Source organism: Saccopteryx bilineata, chromosome 2 (assembly GCF_036850765.1).
Source record: "Saccopteryx bilineata isolate mSacBil1 chromosome 2, mSacBil1_pri_phased_curated, whole genome shotgun sequence".
In the NCBI taxonomy this organism is placed as follows: Eukaryota; Metazoa; Chordata; class Mammalia; order Chiroptera; family Emballonuridae; genus Saccopteryx; species Saccopteryx bilineata.
The window spans coordinates 383,618,736-383,642,350 of NC_089491.1; the positions used below are offsets into that span (position 1 = coordinate 383,618,736).

The following is a 23,615-nucleotide window of genomic DNA, read 5'->3' on the forward strand; positions in this document are numbered from 1 at the left end:
GAAGGGAGAGAGAAAGGACGGGCCCACATCAGGGAGGGCCAGGGGATGAGGTTTGGATTTTATTCTACTTGTAATGAAAAGCCACTGGAAACTTTTAAGCAAGGATTGAGATAATCTGAATTACTCTTTAAAATCAAATCTGGCTGTTACATGTAGATTGGAAGCAGGGAGATCAATAAGGAGATATTATTAACAAATGACATACCAAGTTTCCTGGCTTGACTGCTTAGGATACCATGATGCTCCTTACCAAAAAAATAAATAAATAAAAGATTAGACAGGAGGAGAAACAAGCTTGGGTGGCTGGGCACAAGTTAGTCTGGGGACATTCCACATAGAAGAAACATTCAGGAGAAAACAAGATGGCTGGGGTCTGGAGCTCAGGAAGGAGAAACAGACTAATGCGCTTCAAGACTTGTTGACTATAAATAACGTAGCTACAAAAATGCTTGGGATTCCCTAGAGAGAGCAGATGTAGTCAGATGAGGAGACAAGCCATCTTCGACTAAGAAGAAACCAGAGGAAGAATGAATGAGAGAGAGAGAGAGAGAGAGAGAGAGGTGTCACAGAAAGTACAGCATGTCAAATGATGGTGAGAGGTTAAATAAAACTGAAAAGCTTCTATTGTTTTGTATTGTTTTCTTGTGAATAAGGAGGTCATCAGTCTGTGAAGGGAAGGCGATAGAAACGAAACAGAAGTAGATGGGGGGGTCAGTGGGGGTAAAGTGGGACCAGTAAGGGAACACTCTTCCAGCAATCCTGACTGTGAAAGAGGGAGGGAGGGCGGTAGCTGGTGAGGTACAGGGCTGAAAGGACGGATCTGAAAGGCAAGGTCACAATACGCTCTCTGCCAGCCCACGGTCCCCGTCCTTCTACAAGTGACGCTTCCCGTCTGCTTCCCCCTTCCGGCCCTGGCCGCCTGTCCGCTCCCGGGGCTTCCCCAGGGTGCAGTCTCTCCGGGCCACAGTGTCCTAAGTGGACCCCCTGGCTGTATGAGGGTGGCCTCTCCTATGCCCCATAAGTACCAAACTCTCACGTTGGCCAGATGATGGGTTATACACACTCTCTGCCTGGAGGATCTGGCCAACTCCATTCAGGTTTTATTATTAACTTAAAATGGGAGCGATCATCATTCTGTTCCTTAAAATATAACTCTCTCTTGGGTCCATTTACTTCTCTGAAGCCAAGATTCCATGGGCTGTGAAACTCAAAGACGTGGAAGGCAGCAAATGAAAAATGGAACCCAGAGACAGGGAAACTGCAGAGCGCAGGAGCAAGTTAGTTTCCTATCCCCTCACAAGAACTAAACCATCTCAGGGCCATCTGCTCCTGCATACTCTGTCACCACTAGTGTGATGACTTTTCATCTGGGGGGAACCATCTATGAAGAGGGAAAAGTCCAACCTAGAAGAACATCCCTAGTGGGTTGTTCACCAGACAAGGTTCACGACACAATTCTGTCCTGCGTGGGTAGGGCTGCCCTTCCATCTGAGGAGCCTGCTGGGATGACAGAGCTGTCCGTCACAAGCCTGGCCTCTGGGCCAGCCCGGCATTCTGCCCCCCGGCTGCTGAGTCCTTGGGTTTGTCTGCGTGTCTCCGGGGGAGGGGCGGGCTGTGGAGCTCTTTACCGTACTTCCCATTTCTGTGTGGTTCTCAACCATGAAGTAGGACTCCTCTGCGTCAATTAAAATTAAGCATCTCCTAAGGGCCCACAGGGGAAAGCTGGCTCCTAGGAAAGGCAGCTCGAGGCAGGGGATGGAATGATTTGGTCCATCACGTGGGCATTTTCTCTCCCCCTCCTTTTCTGTGGGTACAGTGGTCACAGGCAGCAGTCATTTGTTTTCCAATACTGCTATTTCTCCTAGTGACGCATGAGTGAGGCCACAGAGGGGAGGGGGCAGTGGTTCCTTCAGATACATCTGAAGACTATCCTGAGCTTCCAAATGTAAATCCTCCTGGTAACCTTTTCCTAGATGATGTTAAGGACACTAAGGCATAAACTAAATAGCTTAAAAAATCAACCAAACACTGAAGATGTTATTTCTCTTGGGAAATTAGAAGGTGAACAAACCCCTAAGAAATTTATTAAAATTCTTCGTGCATAAATTATTTGAATTCTACTTAAACAGTGGAAATAGAGTCAAAGAAGAACAAAAAAATACAAATTTGGACAGAAATACATTGCAAATGTAAAGATCTATTTCTAGACCCAACACTGCTTATTATTCCTTTCTTTTTGTCTTGCCATGCCCCCTGCTTATAAGAGAAAGGCAATAGCTTTTAAATCAATTATTCTTTCTTGAAATGTCATCTCTCCATAACGCCCACAAAATCCCTACCAACTCCACTCTGCTGTTGTTGGCCTGACCCACAGCGCCCAGGAGTTGCAACACCCATCGCAATGGCAAGAAAGCCAAGCCTCCTAAGCCAGCACTAATACTATGGGCAGAACTTGCATCCAACAGCTCCTGGGTCACCCAGAGGGAAACCAAGGTTGTACCCGTGCCTGGCTGCCCAGTGGGCCCACTAAGGGGGACTGAGGAGCACAAGCAGGTTTATTAGAATAACAGCTGGGCAAGGCGCCTTCAATGCTTAATGGGGCATATGGCTGGATCTGGGGATGGAAGCTGCACTTTGCATTCTTTTCCAGGAAGGGAGGGAGTGGCAGTGGCCTAAGTCCCTGGAAACTCTCCTCAGTGCCCTGGCTGGCATCCTGGAGATTTTGCCAGCTTGTTCTGGGAAGGGTATCCCACTCTAAGCAAGAGGTTCCACTAAGTCTTGTAATAAACAATACAACCGCCATGGGAGTCAAATACTTAGATTCCCACTAGAGCAGTGTTTCCCAAGTGTGGGCCAGTGAGGCTACAGTGTATAAGAAAATATTCAGCACTCCTGCCCAGGCCCTTTGCCTTCTCCTTCCTGGGCTGCTACAGTTCTAGCACGCTTTCTCTGATTTCTCTCCTATCTCCCTGGCTCGCCGGAGCTCCAGTAAAGAGGCTGCATCATAGACTAACTCTCTGCTAAACCTAGGCTGAGAAACGGTGCTGGACTAGGTCGTCACCAACACTGGACAGCACGCAAGAGATTCCTGTTCTCTCTTATTAACAGCATTCTCACAGCAAAATCTTGAAGCTTATCTGACTACTGGTGTGTACTTTAATGAGTCACTTCTTCATAGGTTTTCTAATTATTCTCTATTTAAGGTTGGAAAGGATGTCAACAATATTGTCACCTTTTGTGTGTAAGGCACTGAAAGCATTTTTAACGAATGTAATCCCTGTGGCATCTGCAGAAGGCAGGCCCCGTAATTACCTACATACTACGTATAGAGAAAGGTTCAGAGGGGCTGATTAGCACAAGATCACTCACACAGCAAGGGCTCAGCCAGGACTTCGGCCCAAGTTTGTGTGATTTTAAGACAGTTGCTCTTTCTGCTATAACTGGGCTGACTCAGCAGGACAAACATAAAGCACGATGATTGGGTCACTGTTCTCAGGAATTCTGATGGCAAATTAAATAAGTTAGATATTTTCAGGCTGCTTTCAGTTTTGTTTTTTAAGAGGCAAATTTTACCATTCTTTATGCTCCCAGATTTCAGTATCTGTTTCAGTTGCAATTCAACCCAACGTGTTTCACTGAGAGCTCTGTATGTATCAGACTCAGCACTAATGATGAGGCTAACAACACAATGGCGACTCAGTCACAGTCTAGTTAGGGGTCCTCACAGGCTGCTCACATGTCCAAGTTCAGATCAGACGATACGGGGAATACAGAAGATTCTCCAGGTCCCTTTGGTTGGCTCGTTCTTTGGTCTGTTCCTGCACCGACTGACTTCTTCAACATTTACCAAGTGGAGATGAATAAGACATAACGCATGCTTCTCCAGAGTTCACATATCACTGAGGCAGGCACGTGTGCAAACAAATAATTTATAACAAACCTTGATAAATGCAGTAACAGAGATATAAATAAAATGCTATAAAATCCAAGAGAACTGAGCGACTAACTCCACCTGGGGAAATCAACACAGGCTCTTCCTGAGAGACTGAGTCTTCAAATACAACGAGCTGGTAAAGTATTAGAATGCCGGCCCTTTAAAGCACAGCTTCAGATACTGCTCCGTCTCCTGAAACAATGCATGCTCACTGTTTGGAGGCTGAGAGGCAAACGTGCCGACTGCTCTTCCAGAGTGCTGGGCGGACTGTGCTCTTCCAGAGTGCTGGGCGACTGTGCTCTTCCAGAGTGCTGGGCGGTCTATGCTCTTCCAGAGTGCTGGGCGGACTGTGCTCTTCCAGAGTGCTGGGCGGTCTATGCTCTTCCAGAGTGCTGGGCGGACTGTGCTCTTCCAGAGTGCTGGGCGACTGTGCTCTTCCAGAGTGCTGGGCGACTATGCTCTTCCAGAGTGCTGGGCGGACTGTGCTCTTCCAGAGTGCTGGGCGGACTGTGCTCTTCCAGAGTGCTGGGCGACTGTGCTCTTCCAGAGTGCTGGGCGGACTGTGCTCTTCCAGAGTGCTGGGCGGACTGTGCTCTTCCAGAGTGCTGGGCGACTACGCTCTTCCAGAGTGCTGGGCGACTGTGCTCTTCCAGAGTGCTGGGCGGACTGTGCTCTTCCAGAGTGCTGGGCGGACTGTGCTCTTCCAGAGTGCTGGGCGGACTGTGCTGGGCGGTCTATGCTCTTCCAGAGTGCTGGGCGACTATGCTCTTCCAGAGTGCTGGGCGACTATGCTCTTCCAGAGTGCTGGGCGGACTGTGCTCTTCCAGAGTGCTGGGCGACTGTGCTCTTCCAGAGTGCTGGGCGGACTGTGCTCTTCCAGAGTGCTGGGCGGACTGTGCTCTTCCAGAGTGCTGGGCGGACTGTGCTCTTCCAGAGTGCTGGGCGGACTGTGCTCTTCCAGAGTGCTGGGCGACTATGCTCTTCCAGAGTGCTGGGCGGACTGTGCTCTTCCAGAGTGCTGGGCGACTATGCTCTTCCAGAGTGCTGGGCGGACTGTGCTCTTCCAGAGTGCTGGGCGGACTGTGCTCTTCCAGAGTGCTGGGCGACTATGCTCTTCCAGAGTGCTGGGCGACTATGCTCTTCCAGAGTGCTGGGCGATTATGCTCTTCCAGAGTGCTGGGCGGACTGTGCTCTTCCAGAGTGCTGGGCGGACTGTGCTCTTCCAGAGTGCTGGGCGGACTGTGCTCTTCCAGAGTGCTGGGCGGACTGTGCTCTTCCAGAGTGCTGGGCGACTACGCTCTTCCAGAGTGCTGGGCGACTGTGCTCTTCCAGAGTGCTGGGCGGACTGTGCTCTTCCAGAGTGCTGGGCGGACTGTGCTCTTCCAGAGTGCTGGGCGGACTGTGCTGGGCGGTCTATGCTCTTCCAGAGTGCTGGGCGACTATGCTCTTCCAGAGTGCTGGGCGACTATGCTCTTCCAGAGTGCTGGGCGACTATGCTCTTCCAGAGTGCTGGGCGGACTGTGCTCTTCCAGAGTGCTGGGCGACTGTGCTCTTCCAGAGTGCTGGGCGGACTGTGCTCTTCCAGAGTGCTGGGCGGACTGTGCTCTTCCAGAGTGCTGGGCGGACTGTGCTCTTCCAGAGTGCTGGGCGACTATGCTCTTCCAGAGTGCTGGGCGGACTGTGCTCTTCCAGAGTGCTGGGCGACTATGCTCTTCCAGAGTGCTGGGCGACTATGCTCTTCCAGAGTGCTGGGCGGACTATGCTCTTCCAGAGTGCTGGGCGGACTGTGCTCTTCCAGAGTGCTGGGCGGACTGTGCTCTTCCAGAGTGCTGGGCGACTATGCTCTTCCAGAGTGCTGGGCGGACTGTGCTCTTCCAGAGTGCTGGGCGACTATGCTCTTCCAGAGTGCTGGGCGGACTGTGCTCTTCCAGAGTGCTGGGCGGACTGTGCTCTTCCAGAGTGCTGGGCGGACTGTGCTCTTCCAGAGTGCTGGGCGACTATGCTCTTCCAGAGTGCTGGGCGACTGTGCTCTTCCAGAGTGCTGGGCGGACTATGCTCTTCCAGAGTGCTGGGCGACTATGCTCTTCCAGAGTGCTGGGCGACTATGCTCTTCCAGAGTGCTGGGCGGACTGTGCTGGGCGGTCTATGCTCTTCCAGAGTGCTGGGCGACTATGCTCTTCCAGAGTGCTGGGCGACTATGCTCTTCCAGAGTGCTGGGCGGACTGTGCTCTTCCAGAGTGCTGGGCGACTGTGCTCTTCCAGAGTGCTGGGCGGACTGTGCTCTTCCAGAGTGCTGGGCGGACTGTGCTCTTCCAGAGTGCTGGGCGGACTGTGCTCTTCCAGAGTGCTGGGCGGACTGTGCTCTTCCAGAGTGCTGGGCGACTATGCTCTTCCAGAGTGCTGGGCGGACTGTGCTCTTCCAGAGTGCTGGGCGACTATGCTCTTCCAGAGTGCTGGGCGGACTGTGCTCTTCCAGAGTGCTGGGCGGACTGTGCTCTTCCAGAGTGCTGGGCGACTATGCTCTTCCAGAGTGCTGGGCGACTATGCTCTTCCAGAGTGCTGGGCGATTATGCTCTTCCAGAGTGCTGGGCGGACTGTGCTCTTCCAGAGTGCTGGGCGGACTGTGCTCTTCCAGAGTGCTGGGCGGACTGTGCTCTTCCAGAGTGCTGGGCGACTATGCTCTTCCAGAGTGCTGGGCGACTATGCTCTTCCAGAGTGCTGGGCGATTATGCTCTTCCAGAGTGCTGGGCGGACTGTGCTCTTCCAGAGTGCTGGGCGGACTGTGCTCTTCCAGAGTGCTGGGCGGACTGTGCTCTTCCAGAGTGCTGGGCGGACTGTGCTCTTCCAGAGTGCTGGGCGACTACGCTCTTCCAGAGTGCTGGGCGACTGTGCTCTTCCAGAGTGCTGGGCGGACTGTGCTCTTCCAGAGTGCTGGGCGGACTGTGCTCTTCCAGAGTGCTGGGCGGACTGTGCTGGGCGGTCTATGCTCTTCCAGAGTGCTGGGCGACTATGCTCTTCCAGAGTGCTGGGCGACTATGCTCTTCCAGAGTGCTGGGCGACTATGCTCTTCCAGAGTGCTGGGCGGACTGTGCTCTTCCAGAGTGCTGGGCGACTGTGCTCTTCCAGAGTGCTGGGCGGACTGTGCTCTTCCAGAGTGCTGGGCGGACTGTGCTCTTCCAGAGTGCTGGGCGGACTGTGCTCTTCCAGAGTGCTGGGCGACTATGCTCTTCCAGAGTGCTGGGCGGACTGTGCTCTTCCAGAGTGCTGGGCGACTATGCTCTTCCAGAGTGCTGGGCGACTATGCTCTTCCAGAGTGCTGGGCGGACTATGCTCTTCCAGAGTGCTGGGCGGACTGTGCTCTTCCAGAGTGCTGGGCGGACTGTGCTCTTCCAGAGTGCTGGGCGACTATGCTCTTCCAGAGTGCTGGGCGGACTGTGCTCTTCCAGAGTGCTGGGCGACTATGCTCTTCCAGAGTGCTGGGCGGACTGTGCTCTTCCAGAGTGCTGGGCGGACTGTGCTCTTCCAGAGTGCTGGGCGGACTGTGCTCTTCCAGAGTGCTGGGCGACTATGCTCTTCCAGAGTGCTGGGCGACTGTGCTCTTCCAGAGTGCTGGGCGGACTATGCTCTTCCAGAGTGCTGGGCGACTATGCTCTTCCAGAGTGCTGGGCGACTATGCTCTTCCAGAGTGCTGGGCGGACTGTGCTGGGCGGTCTATGCTCTTCCAGAGTGCTGGGCGACTATGCTCTTCCAGAGTGCTGGGCGACTATGCTCTTCCAGAGTGCTGGGCGGACTGTGCTCTTCCAGAGTGCTGGGCGACTGTGCTCTTCCAGAGTGCTGGGCGGACTGTGCTCTTCCAGAGTGCTGGGCGGACTGTGCTCTTCCAGAGTGCTGGGCGGACTGTGCTCTTCCAGAGTGCTGGGCGGACTGTGCTCTTCCAGAGTGCTGGGCGACTATGCTCTTCCAGAGTGCTGGGCGGACTGTGCTCTTCCAGAGTGCTGGGCGACTATGCTCTTCCAGAGTGCTGGGCGGACTGTGCTCTTCCAGAGTGCTGGGCGGACTGTGCTCTTCCAGAGTGCTGGGCGACTATGCTCTTCCAGAGTGCTGGGCGACTATGCTCTTCCAGAGTGCTGGGCGATTATGCTCTTCCAGAGTGCTGGGCGGACTGTGCTCTTCCAGAGTGCTGGGCGGACTGTGCTCTTCCAGAGTGCTGGGCGGACTGTGCTCTTCCAGAGTGCTGGGCGGACTATGCTCTTCCAGAGTGCTGGGCGACTATGCTCTTCCAGAGTGCTGGGCGACTATGCTCTTCCAGAGTGCTGGGCGACTGTGCTCTTCCAGAGTGCTGGGCGACTGTGCTCTTCCAGAGTGCTGGACTGTGCTCTTCCAGAGTGCTGGGCGGACTGTGCTCTTCCAGAGTGCTGGGCGACTGTGCTCTTCCAGAGTGCTGGGCGGACTGTGCTCTTCCAGAGTGCTGGGCGGACTGTGCTCTTCCAGAGTGCTGGGCGGACTGTGCTCTTCCAGAGTGCTGGGCGACTGTGCTCTTCCAGAGTGCTGGGCGACTGTGCTCTTCCAGAGTGCTGGGCGACTGTGCTCTTCCAGAGTGCTGGGCGGACTGTGCTCTTCCAGAGTGCTGGGCGGACTGTGCTCTTCCAGAGTGCTGGGCGGACTGTGCTCTTCCAGAGTGCTGGGCGGACTGTGCTCTTCCAGAGTGCTGGGCGGACTGTGCTCTTCCAGAGTGCTGGGCGACTGTGCTCTTCCAGAGTGCTGGGCGACTGTGCTCTTCCAGAGTGCTGGGCGACTGTGCTCTTCCAGAGTGCTGGGCGGACTGTGCTCTTCCAGAGTGCTGGGCGGACTGTGCTCTTCCAGAGTGCTGGGCGGACTGTGCTCTTCCAGAGTGCTGGGCGGACTGTGCTCTTCCAGAGTGCTGGGCGACTGTGCTCCTCCAGAGTGCTGGGCGACTGTGCTCCTCCAGAGTGCTGGGCGACTGTGCTCCTCCAGAGTGCTGGGCGACTGTGCTCCTCCAGAGTGCTGGGCGGACTGTGCTCTTCCAGAGTGCTGGGCGGACTGTGCTCTTCCAGAGTGCTGGGCGACTGTGCTCTTCCAGAGTGCTGGGCGGACTGTGCTCTTCCAGAGTGCTGGGCGGACTGTGCTCTTCCAGAGTGCTGGGCGACTGTGCTCTTCCAGAGTGCTGGGCGACTGTGCTCTTCCAGAGTGCTGGGCGACTGTGCTCTTCCAGAGTGCTGGGCGGACTGTGCTCTTCCAGAGTGCTGGGCGGACTGTGCTCTTCCAGAGTGCTGGGCGACTGTGCTCTTCCAGAGTGCTGGGCGACTGTGCTCTTCCAGAGTGCTGGGCGGACTATGCTCTTCCAGAGTGCTGGGCGGACTATGCTCTTCCAGAGTGCTGGGCGGACTGTGCTCTTCCAGAGTGCTGGGCGGACTGTGCTCTTCCAGAGTGCTGGGCGGACTGTGCTCTTCCAGAGTGCTGGGCGACTGTGCTCTTCCAGAGTGCTGGGCGACTGTGCTCTTCCAGAGTGCTGGGCGGACTGTGCTCTTCCAGAGTGCTGGGCGACTGTGCTCTTCCAGAGTGCTGGGCGACTGTGCTCTTCCAGAGTGCTGGGCGACTGTGCTCTTCCAGAGTGCTGGGCGACTGTGCTCTTCCAGAGTGCTGGGCGACTGTGCTCTTCCAGAGTGCTGGGCGGACTGTGCTCTTCCAGAGTGCTGGGCGACTGTGCTCTTCCAGAGTGCTGGGCGACTATGCGCTGGGAAAGGAAAGAAGCGTCACAAACTCCAGAGCAGTTGCTTTTAGCTATGGTCATTTTTATTATCAGACTTCTAATGGGTTGAATGGTGGGACCCAAAAAGCTCTGTTCCTGTCCTAACCCTCAGAACCTGTGATCATGATCTTATTTGGAAAAGGGGTCTTTGAGGGTGTAAGTGAGGGTCTCGAGATGAGAGCCTCCTGGATTCTCCAGGTGAACCCTAAATCCAATGGTAAGTGTCCTTGTAAGAAACAGAAGAGAGAAGCAAACACTGGCCCGAGGCAGACGCAGGGACGCCCCCAGAAGCTAGAAGAGGCAAGAAGGGACTCGCCAGCCTCCGAGGGGCAGCCCTGCTGACACCCTGATTCCAGTCATCTGGCCTCCAGAGGTGTGAGGTAATCAAGTCTATTGTGATAAGCCGCCTGGGGTGTGCCAGTTTGTTACGTTGGCCACAGGAAGCAAATACAAGACCCAGCCCCATTCTCTAGCGGCAGCAACATCAAGAAGTCCTTACTAGAACTTACTCTGACTTTGGGTGGGTACTGAACAAAGAGGCTTAGATGGACCAGGTCCCAGGCTCAGGAAGCCACCACAGAAAGCCATGGACATGCTCAGGTGAATGGGAGGACAGCAGCTCTCTGGAGTGAGACAAATCGGCATGTGGGTCCCTATTTGCCATTTAACCCACTATATGAATTGAAAAATGTAATGAGCCTAAGCTTCAGAATACTTATCTGCAAAATGGGAATGGTCGTAAGCATTAAATAAGATAAAGCACCTAGAGCACACAGCAGGACTAGTCCCCGGGTACTGCTATTACTGTCACGGACACAAAAGGAGACATGGGGACATTTGAACAGACACAGTGATCAGATAATCAGAGAAGTTCTACTGATGTCAATGACTCGTTCCTTGTATAGATCTTACTTCTAGCCCACTTTCCGATTTTCAGCTAACTTCTCTTCCTCACGTGCCCATGACGCCTACTGCTGCCATCAGCAACAGCAGCCAAGAGTTCTGAGACCCTGTTACTAGAAGGCTCCATTTTCCCCACTAAAAAATGTGAAAAGTACTGTCTAAAACTTGTTTCCAGAATATCTAAGTCATTCAGCCCAAGCCTTTATCAAGTTCTCTACTTTTAAGCTATAAAATCTCTTTGTCTGTCTTCTTCCCTAACCACGTGTCCGTCCATCCTTCTCATCGAAGACCAGGGCCAGCGCCGGTGCTCGGGAGCGGCCCCCCTTCCTTGTTAAACTCACCAACCTGCCACTCCTACATCGGCAACAGTTCCCTCTCCGGTAGTTCCTTCTCTACCCACAGACATCTCCCTCAACCTTGCCCCCGGCCCCCATATACACGACGTGAGGCTCCCACTGCATCTCCACCAGGATGTTTCTGCCCAGCTCAGCCCCAAGTCAAGTTTACCATCTCTGGCCCTGACCAAACCCGCTGCCGGCTAACTGCTCTGGTTTACTATTGTATCTCCCAGGCACTGAGGCCGGAAACCTCCTAGTCACTTCCGGGCCTTTGCACCTGCTTCTCCAAGCTGCATGGAACACTCTTCCCGAAAACTTCCACATAACTGGTTCCTTTATGCAGGTCTCACTAGACTCCACTTTCTACAGCTTCCTACCCTGGCCACTTTATCAGAAGAACCTTCCTCCGAAGTCTCTTTACCTGAAACCCAGTTTCATTTTCTTCACAGAACGCTACACTAACTGAAATTCATCTTTCGTCTTTTCTGACTTATTTGGTGTCCAATCCACAGTCTTTGGAAGCAGAGACCACAGCTGTCTAGCACAAAACAGGTGCTCAGTCCACATCTCTGAATGAGTGGCTCTCCTGGACTTGTTTTCCTCCACATAACCTCTGCTCTTGCTCCGCCCCACAACCTGAAAATGATAAATATGTATCAATATTTAAAGGGAACATAACATGGACCACAGCCTCCTAGCTGGCTTCCCTACCGTGCTTTCTCCTCATTCAGTTCATCTAACATCCTAGCTGCTACATAAATATCCTAAATCACGGCTCTCATATTGTCAATTACTTCCTCACAATTCTTCAATAACTTTCACAGGCTCCAAAATTAGGTACAAACTCCTTATCTAGGTATTCACTACTCTCTTTGGGCTCCATCCAATCTTAAAAAAATAAATTCCCTCTTTAACCATTTATTATGATATAATTATAGAAGCAGCAGCCTAACCATTTATTTTGAAATGATTATAGGAACAGTAGGCTGCAAAGAAATGTTCAAGAATTCCCGTGTACACTTCCCCCAGCCCCTCCCCAATGTTAACATCTTAACTCTTGTACAACATCAAGACCAAGAAGTTAGTACAACCATAGCGCTTATCCGTATTTCACTCACGTGTGTGTGCATGCGTGTGTATTCATGCACACAAGCACACAGGCTCACTTGTCTAGTTCTAGGCAACTGTATCATATGTGTAGCCTTGGGTAATTGCCACCATAATCGAGATACTCAACGGGACCATCAACACCAAACTCCCCTATTGCCCTTTCTTAGCCTTATCCATCCCCCATCCCTACTCTTGGCTACTACTAATCTATTCTTTATCTCTATAATTACTTAATAAGTGTTACATACATGGAATTATTTTACTTTTATTGGTGAGCATTATTCCATAGTGTAATGTACCACAGTTTGTTTAATCATTCATTCACTGAAGGATATGTAGGTAGTTTCCAGCTTGGGTCAACACGAATAAAATTGCTTTGAACATTCACGTACGATTTCCTCCATGAAAACGAGCCTTGGATTTTCTAGGATAAATTACCCAGAGTGCAACTGCCAGCATTTTACTTCTGTAGCCTCACTTTCTCCGAATTCTATTCCTGTTCCCATGTGGTAATCAAACAGGAGGACTTGTTCTGTTTCCTCTTCTCTGGTTCCTAGTCCCATCATCATTTGCACATTTATTATTTAAAGCTGTCAAATCACTTTTTGAAAGTGGATGAAGATATAAAATATACAGACAGAGAATAGACAGGTGAATGGGGAAGAAAATAAATAAAATGCGATTTCTTTCCTATACACTTCCATCATATTTGCTAGACTTCTCTTATAAAGTTCATTTCTTCTAGTCTCACAGATGCATGTGCCCTACACCTCCATTAAAACAGTAAGCTCCCTAGAGACAAATCATTTCTTATTTGTTTTAAATTCACTCAGATACCAAGCACAGCCCAGTGTTTCTGTTAGAACAAGAGCTCAAAAAAAAATCCATTGTCGAATGAATGGATTAATTAAATATCTGCCCTAATTAGGCTCTGGTCTAACCAGGAAACCCAGATATTATAAGTGCACTAAAAGAGATAGCTAATACTACAAGTATATACAGGCTAAGAGCCAAAGGATAATAGAAACAAAAAGGGTTCCCAATGTACAGACAAGTGAGCTCACTTTCCACGACAGTTGGGGTATGCTTCCTAAAGAAGGCTAGGTTTGACAGAAACATTGAACAGATTCATAGAACAACAACAACAAAAAAAAAAAGTAGAAAAGGTCATCCTTTTGGTAGACGTTAAAGAACAACATATAGGATGATCTCTTTATAGCTGCTGGATAACATCCCATAGTATGGATATGCACAAATTTTTTAACCATTTTGCTAATAATGGGCATTTCAGTTTCTATCAGTTAGAATTAACTTCAGGTCCATGTTACATAAAACTGTCTAAACACAAGATATTACTTCTCTCTTGTGAAAAAGACGCCTGGAGGTAGATGTCCAGGGTTGGTATGCAGATTCCATGGTCCATGCTCATTTTTTCAGCTCCACCATCCTAGCACACGACTTTTTTCCAAGGAAGCCTCATGAGCCCAGCTATCTTGTTACAGGCAACCTAAGCGCATAAGCCCAGTTAAGCCAGGTCCCCTTAAGCAGCCTTATACATATACTGTATATATAACTCTCATACAGTACTTTCAGTTCTACCTCAATGGTCCCAACTGAGTTGTGTGGCTCTGCTAGCTGCAAGGGAAGCTGGAAAAAATTGTGGTCTCACATGAATGCACTGTTGTCTCAAACACAGTCTAAGATTTTGTAACTAAAAAAGGATAATGGTTATTGGGTAGCTGCCAGCAATGAGCGAACAAAAATCTTGTCCTGCCAATGAATAAGCACACACACCATCTTTTATAGTCAGGAAAGGGGGAGGGAGGGAGAGTAATTCACACCCTAACCCTGAAATAAACAAACAAAAAAAGTATTACATCTGGTTCTAATTGCTAAAATAGAAAAAAACCTAATCCCATCTGTGTAAATCACTGAATCCCTAACAAAACAAAATTTTCCCTAAAGTTTGCAATATTCTTATGATAATCATGTCTGACTTTTTACCATGAACAGACTAACTATAACCTTGCAACCCTATGGGTTTTTACTTTTTAAATACCTGTTGTAATTTTAAATCAAGCCAGTCCCGCATTTGGACTCCCTTACAGAACTCTGCAAGTAAACTATCTTTCTTCTCTTACACTAGTTTTCTTTTCGTAATGCTTCTGTACCATTGTGTATTCCTTTTACAGCACTCTCAGCCACAAGGTTATTTCAAGCTTTTCACTGTTATAAGTCACATTGCAGTATACAACTTACAAATGCTTCCCTGTATACATAGTGACAATTTCTCAAATGCAGATACTTTAAAAAAGGACTTGCTGCAACAAATGATATACACAATTGTAATACATTCTATCTAACTGGTATCTGAAGAGCTATACTGGTTTACATTCCCACCATCATTATATGAGCACACTTGATTTCCCACACATTTACCAACACATGAGATTACCACTCTTTATTTTTAGCAAATCTGATGGGAAAAAATGCTTCCTTGTTGTTTCAACTTGCATTTTCCTAATTACTATTCAGTTAGTGATTGCAGTCTATCTAGGTTGAACAGCTTTAAGTTGATTGGCCATTTGTATTAATTATGCTTTGAAGTATTGGTCACTTTCTCCCCATTTGAACTGTCTTCTTACTGATTTATATAAGTTTTTATATAGTCTAGATATGAATCTTTTGTTATGCATATTATTATTATCTTCTTCAAATCTATCACTTATCTTTTTTACTTTATGGTATCAATTGTTTTACAAAGTACTAAACTTCAATGTAATCAAACTTATCAATTCTTTTTCGACTTTTTGGGCTTTGTCTTGATTTGAAAGAACTTTTCACTACAAAATTACAAACATTGTCTTTTAATACTAGTAGGCTTTGCATGTTATATATGAGTACATATATTACATGGAATTTATTTTACATATGATATGAGGTAACCTTTCTCTAATTATTTTTGCTAAAGGGATAACCTACTTTCCCAATATTATATACTGAATATTCACTCCCCTACTTTGAAATGCTACCTTTACCATATGTTAAATTATCATAATTAAGACTGCTTCTGGACTTTATTTTTCTTTTCCACTGGTCTATCTGTCCATTTATACACCAATAGTACAAAGTTTTAATTACCAAAGCTCTATACTATGTTTTGATATCTGGTAACTCAGGCCCCTCCCTAATGTATCTAAAAAAAATAAAAAAGCTTGCCTATTCTCATCAATGATCTCTTCCAGATGAATTTAAAAGCCAATTTGTTAAGTTCCATTTTAAAATCCTTTGGAGGCTATTTTTGTTAGGATTGTCTCAGATTTGTAAATTAGAGATTTCTTCCTTTTTAAGAGCACTTGCATGTTTCCAGAATTAGAATATATTTACCAAGTACCTACTATGGGATTAGTTTTTGACAGAAATTTGAAGGATTTTAAGACAGTCCTTGTCCTACAAAAATATACAATCTGATTGGGGAAAAGCACATAAATGACAAATGTCTAGAAAATTAAACTTGTGGCTCACTTATGGTCATGACAGTATGCACTCTGAGGTTTGTTTCTGCCTCTGGTTTAACTTCTGGATTCCCCTCCCCCCTTTGGCCTTACTTTTTTTTTTTTCTTTTTTAAACACCTGACAACATGGTGTTTATATACATAATCGATTTATTTTTTACAGTCACTCTTGATAAGCTCTATTATCATCCCCATGTGACAGATAAGAAAACTGAAGCTCAAAGAAGCTAAGTAAATAATTTTCCCAAGATCACAGAGCAAGTAGGGGAAGGATGGCGAGGATCTGCCAACAAGTGTCCCTGACTTCAGCTATTGTTGTGCCTTCTCTTCTTCCTCCCCCCTTTTAAGTTCCCGCTACTGTATCAACTGCAAAAATCACATCTCAAGAATAGGGAATGAATACATGAGCAACACCCAGCTTTGTGTCCTGTTTCCTCCTCACTACACACATCCAGCGAATAATAATGAAATCCTCTGTGGGGAATGAGAACATGTTGCGCCCCTGCCGCTGTCCAGGTGGACCTGTCAGGGCCCCTCTCCTCCCTCTCCATTAAGCTAAGAATAGAATCCACTACACTGCTTCCAAAGAGAGCCCGATGGAAAACGAAAATGGGGAGCCCTTTGTCCGAAACTGATTAATAATTTCAAGAGGCGAGAGCAGACCGCTGAACCAAGCGCAGGGCCCCGCATGGCAGGGGAGGGGCGCAGAGGCGCAGGGGGTGTTCGCTACCTCGGGGACCCTGCGGCCACCAAGCATCTCGGCTAGAGGTTTTTCTTTTCCCCTAACCTCAGTTTCCGGCTTTGCAGATTCACAGCCCGGCTCTGATGAAGAAGGCTGCTCGGAAGTCTTCCTCCCCACCGACAGTGACTACGACTCCAGTGATGCCCTGAGCCCCCGAGACCTGGACCTGGTTTACCTGTCCTCGCACGACATCGCCCAGCAGGCTCTCAGTGGCCTAAGCGGCAGCGCCCCGGATGTCCTGCAGGTGCACGACATAAAGTCTCCGTTGGGGCCCAGCCACGACCCCCAGGGCCGGGTTCCGGGGCCGGATCCAGACCACTCATGCGCCGAGTTTCTCCACGGCCTCACGCTCACGGGCTTCGCGCCCAAGAACCATGCCAAGATGGCGGCAGGCGCACGGCTGCCGCTGGGCTTTCTGGGAAGGCGGAAGCCGGCCAAGCACCAGCACTACGGAGGCTTCAGCCGGCACCACCGCTGGCTGCGCATGCACAGCGAGACGCAGTCGCTGTCGCTGTCCGAGGGGGTGTACACGCAGCACCTGTCCAGGGCCTGCGACCTGGCCCAGCATCCTGGGGAGGCCGAGCAGCTCGGACCTGCTGCTGACAGGGCCCGGGGTGTGGCGCTGGCCCACGCGTCAAGCCTCCCGGAGGGGCGGAAGAGCCTCCTCCAGGACCCGAGGCCTTCCGTGCACCGCATCTATGTGGAGCCGTACCCCGAAGCCCTGGTGGACACCAAGCCCTGGGCCGGGTTGAGCCCACCGCCCGGGGGCCACTCGGGCCTGCCCAGCCCCACGCACCCGGAGATGAGCCCGGAGGCCCCCACCGCCTCCCCGGTGTCGGAAATACTCAGCAGCATGCTTTAGGGAGGCCGCAGTTGGCTGTCCACCGTTCCACCGCAAGTCCCTGCATTTTCTGTCACCCAGCCTGCCCCCAACCATGTCCCATCCATTTTCAAATGGTTTGAATGTTAAAAAAAATCCATAGGTTACAGGTTACAGTCCTTTTTTATCCTAAGAGTAGAGTTGAGGCCGGGGCGAGAGTTGCCAGTACCCTTCCCAGCTCAGCCTACAAAAGATGTGGGCTTTTGTGTCAACATCGAGTCCTGGACATAACAGTTCGAACATGCCACCTGTTGCTGGCACCTGGAACTGAGGTAGGGCCGCCTAACGAGCCACCCTCCATTCTGCAGCTGGCTTTGTCATCTGGGTTTAGGGCTCTTTCATGAATTTGTGGTTGATAGGAAGAGCTCCATGGATGAAACTAAGATTAGCATTGTTTTTCTCTCCATCCCAAACCTTTCGAACAGTTTGAGGGAAAGAAGCCCAGGTTGTATCACTAGGGCACAGGGTCAAGCTGACAGGGGTTCTCTGTCAGCTAAGCCAAGTCATTCCCAAGTGCCGGCTTCTCAGCGGCTCACCAAATCCAGTTTATCCATCAGCACTGATCTGATTACGGAAGCCTTGGACAGGCCTTTTCTTCACTGAGTGCTCTGTGGAAACCACCAGAAACAAAAGTAAAGGATGCTTCTCTTCTAGCTCCGTGCAAAGATAGAATATGGCAGGAAGCAGCCCTTCCTGCACTCAGTTCCCATTCAAGCATGAAAGAGGCCATATATTATCCCAGGGTGCAAGAAGAGGGCTGAGCTCAGTGTCAAGACAAGGGGAAAGAGAAAGATATGAGCAAAAATGTATTTACTTGACAATCCTAAAATAAGTAAGTCCATGGGGGGCTGTGTCTCTGAAAGTTATAACGGATCTGCTCCAGATTTCTTAGGTGACAGAATTCTCATAGAACAAGAAAGCGCCCTGTCAGTCAGGTCAGGCAGTGATGGAGTCCTTGCAATCACACAGACATATCTGCTCACCCCCACCTCACAGGTCATAGGACAGAGTGTCCAGGGCTTGAGTTGCTGCCTTCCTGTTTTTAATCAGCACCTTCCAAAGTAAGTTTTACCCCAAAATCAGCTGGCCCATTAGCCTCAGCAAAAGCCTTTCCCTGAAAGGCCCTGCCGGTGGTTCCCAGGCTACACTCGAAGACACGGGGAAATCCTGCTTTGGTCTCATGGCCTCCCACTGCCCTTCTCACAAAACAGGCAACCAAGTCAACGAGAAATCACACTGCATATTTGAAAAGGCATGAGCCTTCCCTCATGTCCTGGAGCCAAGACTGGATGTTCACTGGTATCCTAAATGGCCTTTCTCTGCTCCATAGGCATTTTGGTTAAATATTGTTCTTTATGGCCCAACTTGTGTCCTCGTGGTTCTATGGTCATCCTCATGGGAGGTCATACATAGTCCCTTGTTCACAATGTTATTTTGATCCCTTCCATTTTTAAAACATTTGATTTAAACATAAATAATTCCTTTGGTGGAAAGGTATAGATTTGGCCCATGGCTTATGGTCATTAGAAAACTAAGCCCCAGAGCTCAGTCTTTTTTTTTTTCTTTCTTTCTTTTTTTAAGAGACTTGAATGAACCTCCCAAAGAATCTGATCAGAATCACTGCAGATCCTTTCTCAAGCCTGGGAGGATTTTAAAAGGCAATTTTCTTCCTTCTGAGTGAATTGTATGTGTATGGAGTGTTAAGAGCTAGAAAGGACCATAAAATTAGTCTAGGTCCCTGATCGGCAAACCAAGGCTCACGAGCCACATGCAGCTCTTTGGCCCCTTGAGTGTGGCTCTTCCACAAAATACCTCGATAAAGAATGTACCTACCTATATATTTTAAGTTTAAAAATTTTGGCTCTCAAAAGAAATTTGAATCGTTGTACTGTTGATATTTGGCTCTGTTGACTAATGAGTTTGTCGACCACTGGACTCTAGGTCCTTGCATTTACAGATGATGCAGTTAAGGCCCAGAGTGGTTAAGTGACTTGCTCCAGGTCAAAGAGCTAATTTAGTCTTAGAGGTAGGGTCATGACCCAGAACCATTCTCTCTCTAGCAGCTCTCCCATTGGGAATTGGCACATACTTAGTTAACTCTTGTCTATAGATTACTTATCTAGTTTTCAGATCACCTATCTATTACATCTACTTCCAAATTAACTTTTTCTCAATCTTCACCTAACAGATTTCCAATATCACTGAGCTCCTTGTTTGCCAGAAAATTCAAATTTCATATAATAAACATCTAAGCTGATCAACTAAAAAGCGAATTTGGGGAAAATGTAATTTAAAATCACATACGATATGACCCCTCTTTCATGACAAAAATGACAAGGACATCTGCAGTCAGCGTCCACTTATCCTTGATTGTATGACAAATGGTGTATGTTGGATAAAGGTGAGTGAGATGAGGTGCTGCTGGAACTATAAACAACTAAGGAACCAAATAATTCTCTGATCGTGGCCTTTCTGGTGGCAGGGAAGGAGGTTTGTGACTGTGAATTAGACAGACGGCTTTTGACAGGCAGCAAAAGCAGAGGCTGGTGCACCCTTGGGCTCCTCACTTAGTCAGCAAGCTCTGGTGCACTGGACCAAAGAATGACTCAGGAAGTCAAGTTGCATTAAATCCATTTATGCCAAGGACACGGGGTTATTGCTTCACTTTCTGTGAGGAAGAGAAATGCCTGCTTGTGAAATGAACACCGTACATTAGGTTTCAGTGGGCACACTTCATCAACTTGAAAATGCATTTTCCTAGCACTTTTCCTACTTAAAAGTGGTGGATGTTGTATCCTCAGTAATTAGCTATTTGTTCAAATAGGTTCCCTGAACTCAAACCTTCACTTTGCAACATTGTGTGAGCCTAGCTTAAATTAATTCATTGGTGTGAGCGAAAATTGCGTTCTCTTATTCACAGTCCTTTATTCATTGGGCCAGTCTTCTCATTATGGAAACTTTACAGTGTATGAGGACTGTTCGTTTGTTTTGTTTTATCTTGTTGGTTTGGTTTGGGATATGATGGACATTTTTCTTTCATTCTTATAAAGTCCTATCTGGGAGCCTCTAGAAGAAACTTCTCCATCCCAAGTCTTCTTTTCCATGATTTTTCTAACATGCTTAATCCTCACCTGTCTTAGCCAGCTCTCATCATTTGTGAATACCCTAAAAATGATTGACTGAGGTCTTCCCATATGTCTGCCTCTATTCTAAGTCCCACAAGAAACAAAAGAATCATCCCTAGGCCACAAGGAGCTCATAATCTGATGTGTGCAGCCATCATCATCATACATCTCACCAGTGTCTTAGAAGAGGCCGGAGCCTGTCTCCTCAGGTAGGCCAACATAGTACATGTTGGGCCAGACATCTTTGATTTCACTCTTTCTGTCTATTTCTAAGGATAACAGCCTGAAAAATGCAAGTCTTCGATGTATATGCTTGCAACCATTTAAAAGGCTATCACATCTTAGTTGGTGAGGACATCTGGGAGACAGTTATTAAAAACTTTCACTCTAGGGAATGAGTATTTTAGGAAGTGGTACTTACAGATGAGACCCATTTCATTTTCAGAACACTCACTGATGCTCAAAGCAATAATTACACTGGAGAAAATTGTTCCATTTGGTTTGCAAGTTGAAGCCAATTAGTAATAATATTCCTCCAGCCCCCATTCCTGAAGGACCCCAAAGCACTTTATGAAAAGCAATGACTAAAGCCTTGTTGTACTCCCCTAAAAAGACCTTGTCCAGGAGCCACCTGGCAAACACCTACCCCATCCTTGCCAGGAGATCGTGCCAGACAAGTGGGAAAGAGGACTGACTTCTCCTTCATTGTTATCCTGCCACACGAGCACGCGCCCCAGTGAGTGTCGGGCTCTTCACTTGAAGACAATTCTAGACAAGGAGGGAAACAGGAAAAATCCCAACTCCTTGACCTCCTCTTGTTCTCCCTACTCCAGCCAAGGTATACTCCCTTTCTCTTGGAGAACTATCAACTTAAGACACTAAGGGGTCCACAGCGCACTTAGATTCCCTGGCTGTGTCAACAGCATACAGGAGTCACTGGCTTCTTCAAAAACTGCTACTTGTTAGAAAGATGACGCTATTATTCTCAGCTCTCTCAACTCTGCATGCAGCAGAGAGATAGCAGGGAGTGTGAGTCTCCTGGTATATTTGTTTATTGAATTAGAACATACCCGTCAGAGAGGGTAGTTGTAGATTAACAAGAGAACACTCTCAGAGAATTGAAAGTGCTGCAGTTTTCACTTTATAAAGTCGAAATATATTTCCAGAGGATTCAATAAAGCAAATCTGAACGTGTTTTTTTCCTGGTCATACGTTTAAGGGAATTTTTAAAGGAGCTATTTGGAAAGCAATGATACCTCATCACAGGTAGCAGGGTGAACAAGGCAAAAATTTCTTTCTTTGCAAGTCACCTCTCACAAGATGTTCAAACACATGGCTCATGACTGTTAAGCTAAACTTCAATGCAGCCTTACGAACAACAAGGGTAGTGTATTTGAAACTATGTTGTACAGTTTGGAAACTTATTCTAAGATCTTAATTCAGAGTTTTTCTGAGGTGTTGAACTTTGCCATTAGCAAAAAGTATTTTTAGAAAAATCCATTGACTGTTTATGAAACACTGATTTTGCCATATTTTGGGTCTCTGGTTTTTCCATTCCATCTGCACACAGTAGTTATATTTGGGAGGGCTTTTTTTTTTCATTATTTCTTTTATTTCCATTAATAATGAATTTGTAAAATGGTTATTAAAAGGGATGGTTGGTTTTATTTAACAAATAGGTAGGCTGTGAAAATATTTTATTTTTGATCAAGGAAGTTGGAGGTTTGTTGTTATCTGAAATATCATCTTAGGGTCTTTCCCCTCCAGATATACACTTCATTTTAGCAAAAGCCAATAGTTAACTCAGTGGCAAATGTTATAGAGCTCTTGGTTACTGCTCTTTGCTCCTCTTCCTTCAGCCCAAGATGTGAAAGGCTGAGGATGCTTTCACAGAAACCAACATCCAGTAGCTGATTTAGAGAAACTAAGTTTGGCAAATTCTTGTGTTTAGTCACCCTGAGTTGCTGTACTGCTTATTGCCCTGTAACAAACCAGATGTTTGCGAATTTCCCATGTATGTGGTCACAAGTATCACTGTAATGTTTGTGATGGGTAAAGAATTAAAGAAGTGTGTGTGTGTGTGTGTGTGCACGCGCACGCGCGCACACACGTGCACGTGCACACGCGTATGTGTAGTGGGGGAGGGGTGTTTTATTGAAAAAGTAATTTAAGTGACATTCTGTTAGGCAGTGTTTAATTGCTTCCTGACTAATATGTACATAATAATTTGGCTGATTATTGGTTTATTTGTTCAGAAGCTATTGTATCTTGTTGCTATGAATGCAACTGAGTGTACGTAAAAGTTTAGACTTCGGTACGTTATCTGCACAATTTTGTGTGCTTTAAACCTCTGTAAATGTACAGATGAATCACATATAGTGTGTTCAACATGACTTTCAATCTTGAAACAATAATATTTTGTAGTATGTACTTTTGCAAACTATTCGGAAATTTTAAAAAGATATTGTAAATGGCCAGTACCCTCAATCAGATGCAACACCAGTAAAATGCATGTCTCTCCAACCTAGCAATTTATAACAAGAGGTCAGAGGTTAACCAGGATTAAGATAATTTTTCTAATGGCAAGTATTTTTGATAATTTCTTACTCACCTAATTGTATTTGAAAGAAAAAAAGTCCACTGAAGAGATTTTAGCAATCAGAGGGGATGACTTTGTTTCATAAGTATTAAGTAACACTAATTAATATACTTTAGATCTAACCTGATGTTGTTGAAATCTACTTCAAGGGTGAAGAAGTCAAAAACATTTTTGATTCTTCATAAGATCTTTGGCTGCTTAAAGGACAATTTCCAAGCCCTTTGTCTTCAGTGTGGAGAAATGTCAAATAACTAATAAACTAACAGAATTGTCAGTCCTTGGCTTACCTGATGGTTTTTCCAAGTCTCAGTGAGATATGCATTTTTCAGCCTGAGTTTTTAAAATCTTCACACTGATACTTTGAAAGAGTTATAATTTGGGGAATTGTTTTGACAAGTATCAGAAAAGTTGGAGCAGCTGGCTCTTGATTGATCAATAGCATTTGGGTTCTTTCTCTTGCAGAAGTGGTTACCACCAAGTATTACAGATACAGCAGTAGGCTGCAACAGCAGGCTCGCACCGAGTTGCACCCAGGAGTTTGGACATCTTAGCCTGCCCCTTCCTCCACGGTGTGCATGTTTAAATGGGTGCAGTGCATTTCTGCATGTGCTGTCCTATCTCTGTTTCTCTATCCTTCTATTTCCACGCCCACAAAGCGCCTACCTTACCCTGGCTCCCTCTGGCTGAGAATTGAGACTT

At 47.6% G+C, this 23,615-nt stretch overlaps 1 protein-coding gene across 1 annotated transcript in view; it reads left to right on the top strand.

The window, feature by feature from the left end:
• Window positions 1-18,623, top strand: part of ANKFN1 (ankyrin repeat and fibronectin type III domain containing 1) — a 349,730-nt gene extending 331,107 nt beyond the window's left edge. The window contains exon 20 of the mRNA XM_066255513.1: window positions 16,378-18,623. Coding sequence (XP_066111610.1) covers window positions 16,378-17,174 — 797 coding nt within the window. The 3' untranslated portion in view covers window positions 17,175-18,623. The remainder of the gene's footprint in view (window positions 1-16,377) is intronic.
• The last annotated feature ends 4,992 nt before the right edge of the window (window positions 18,624-23,615 follow it).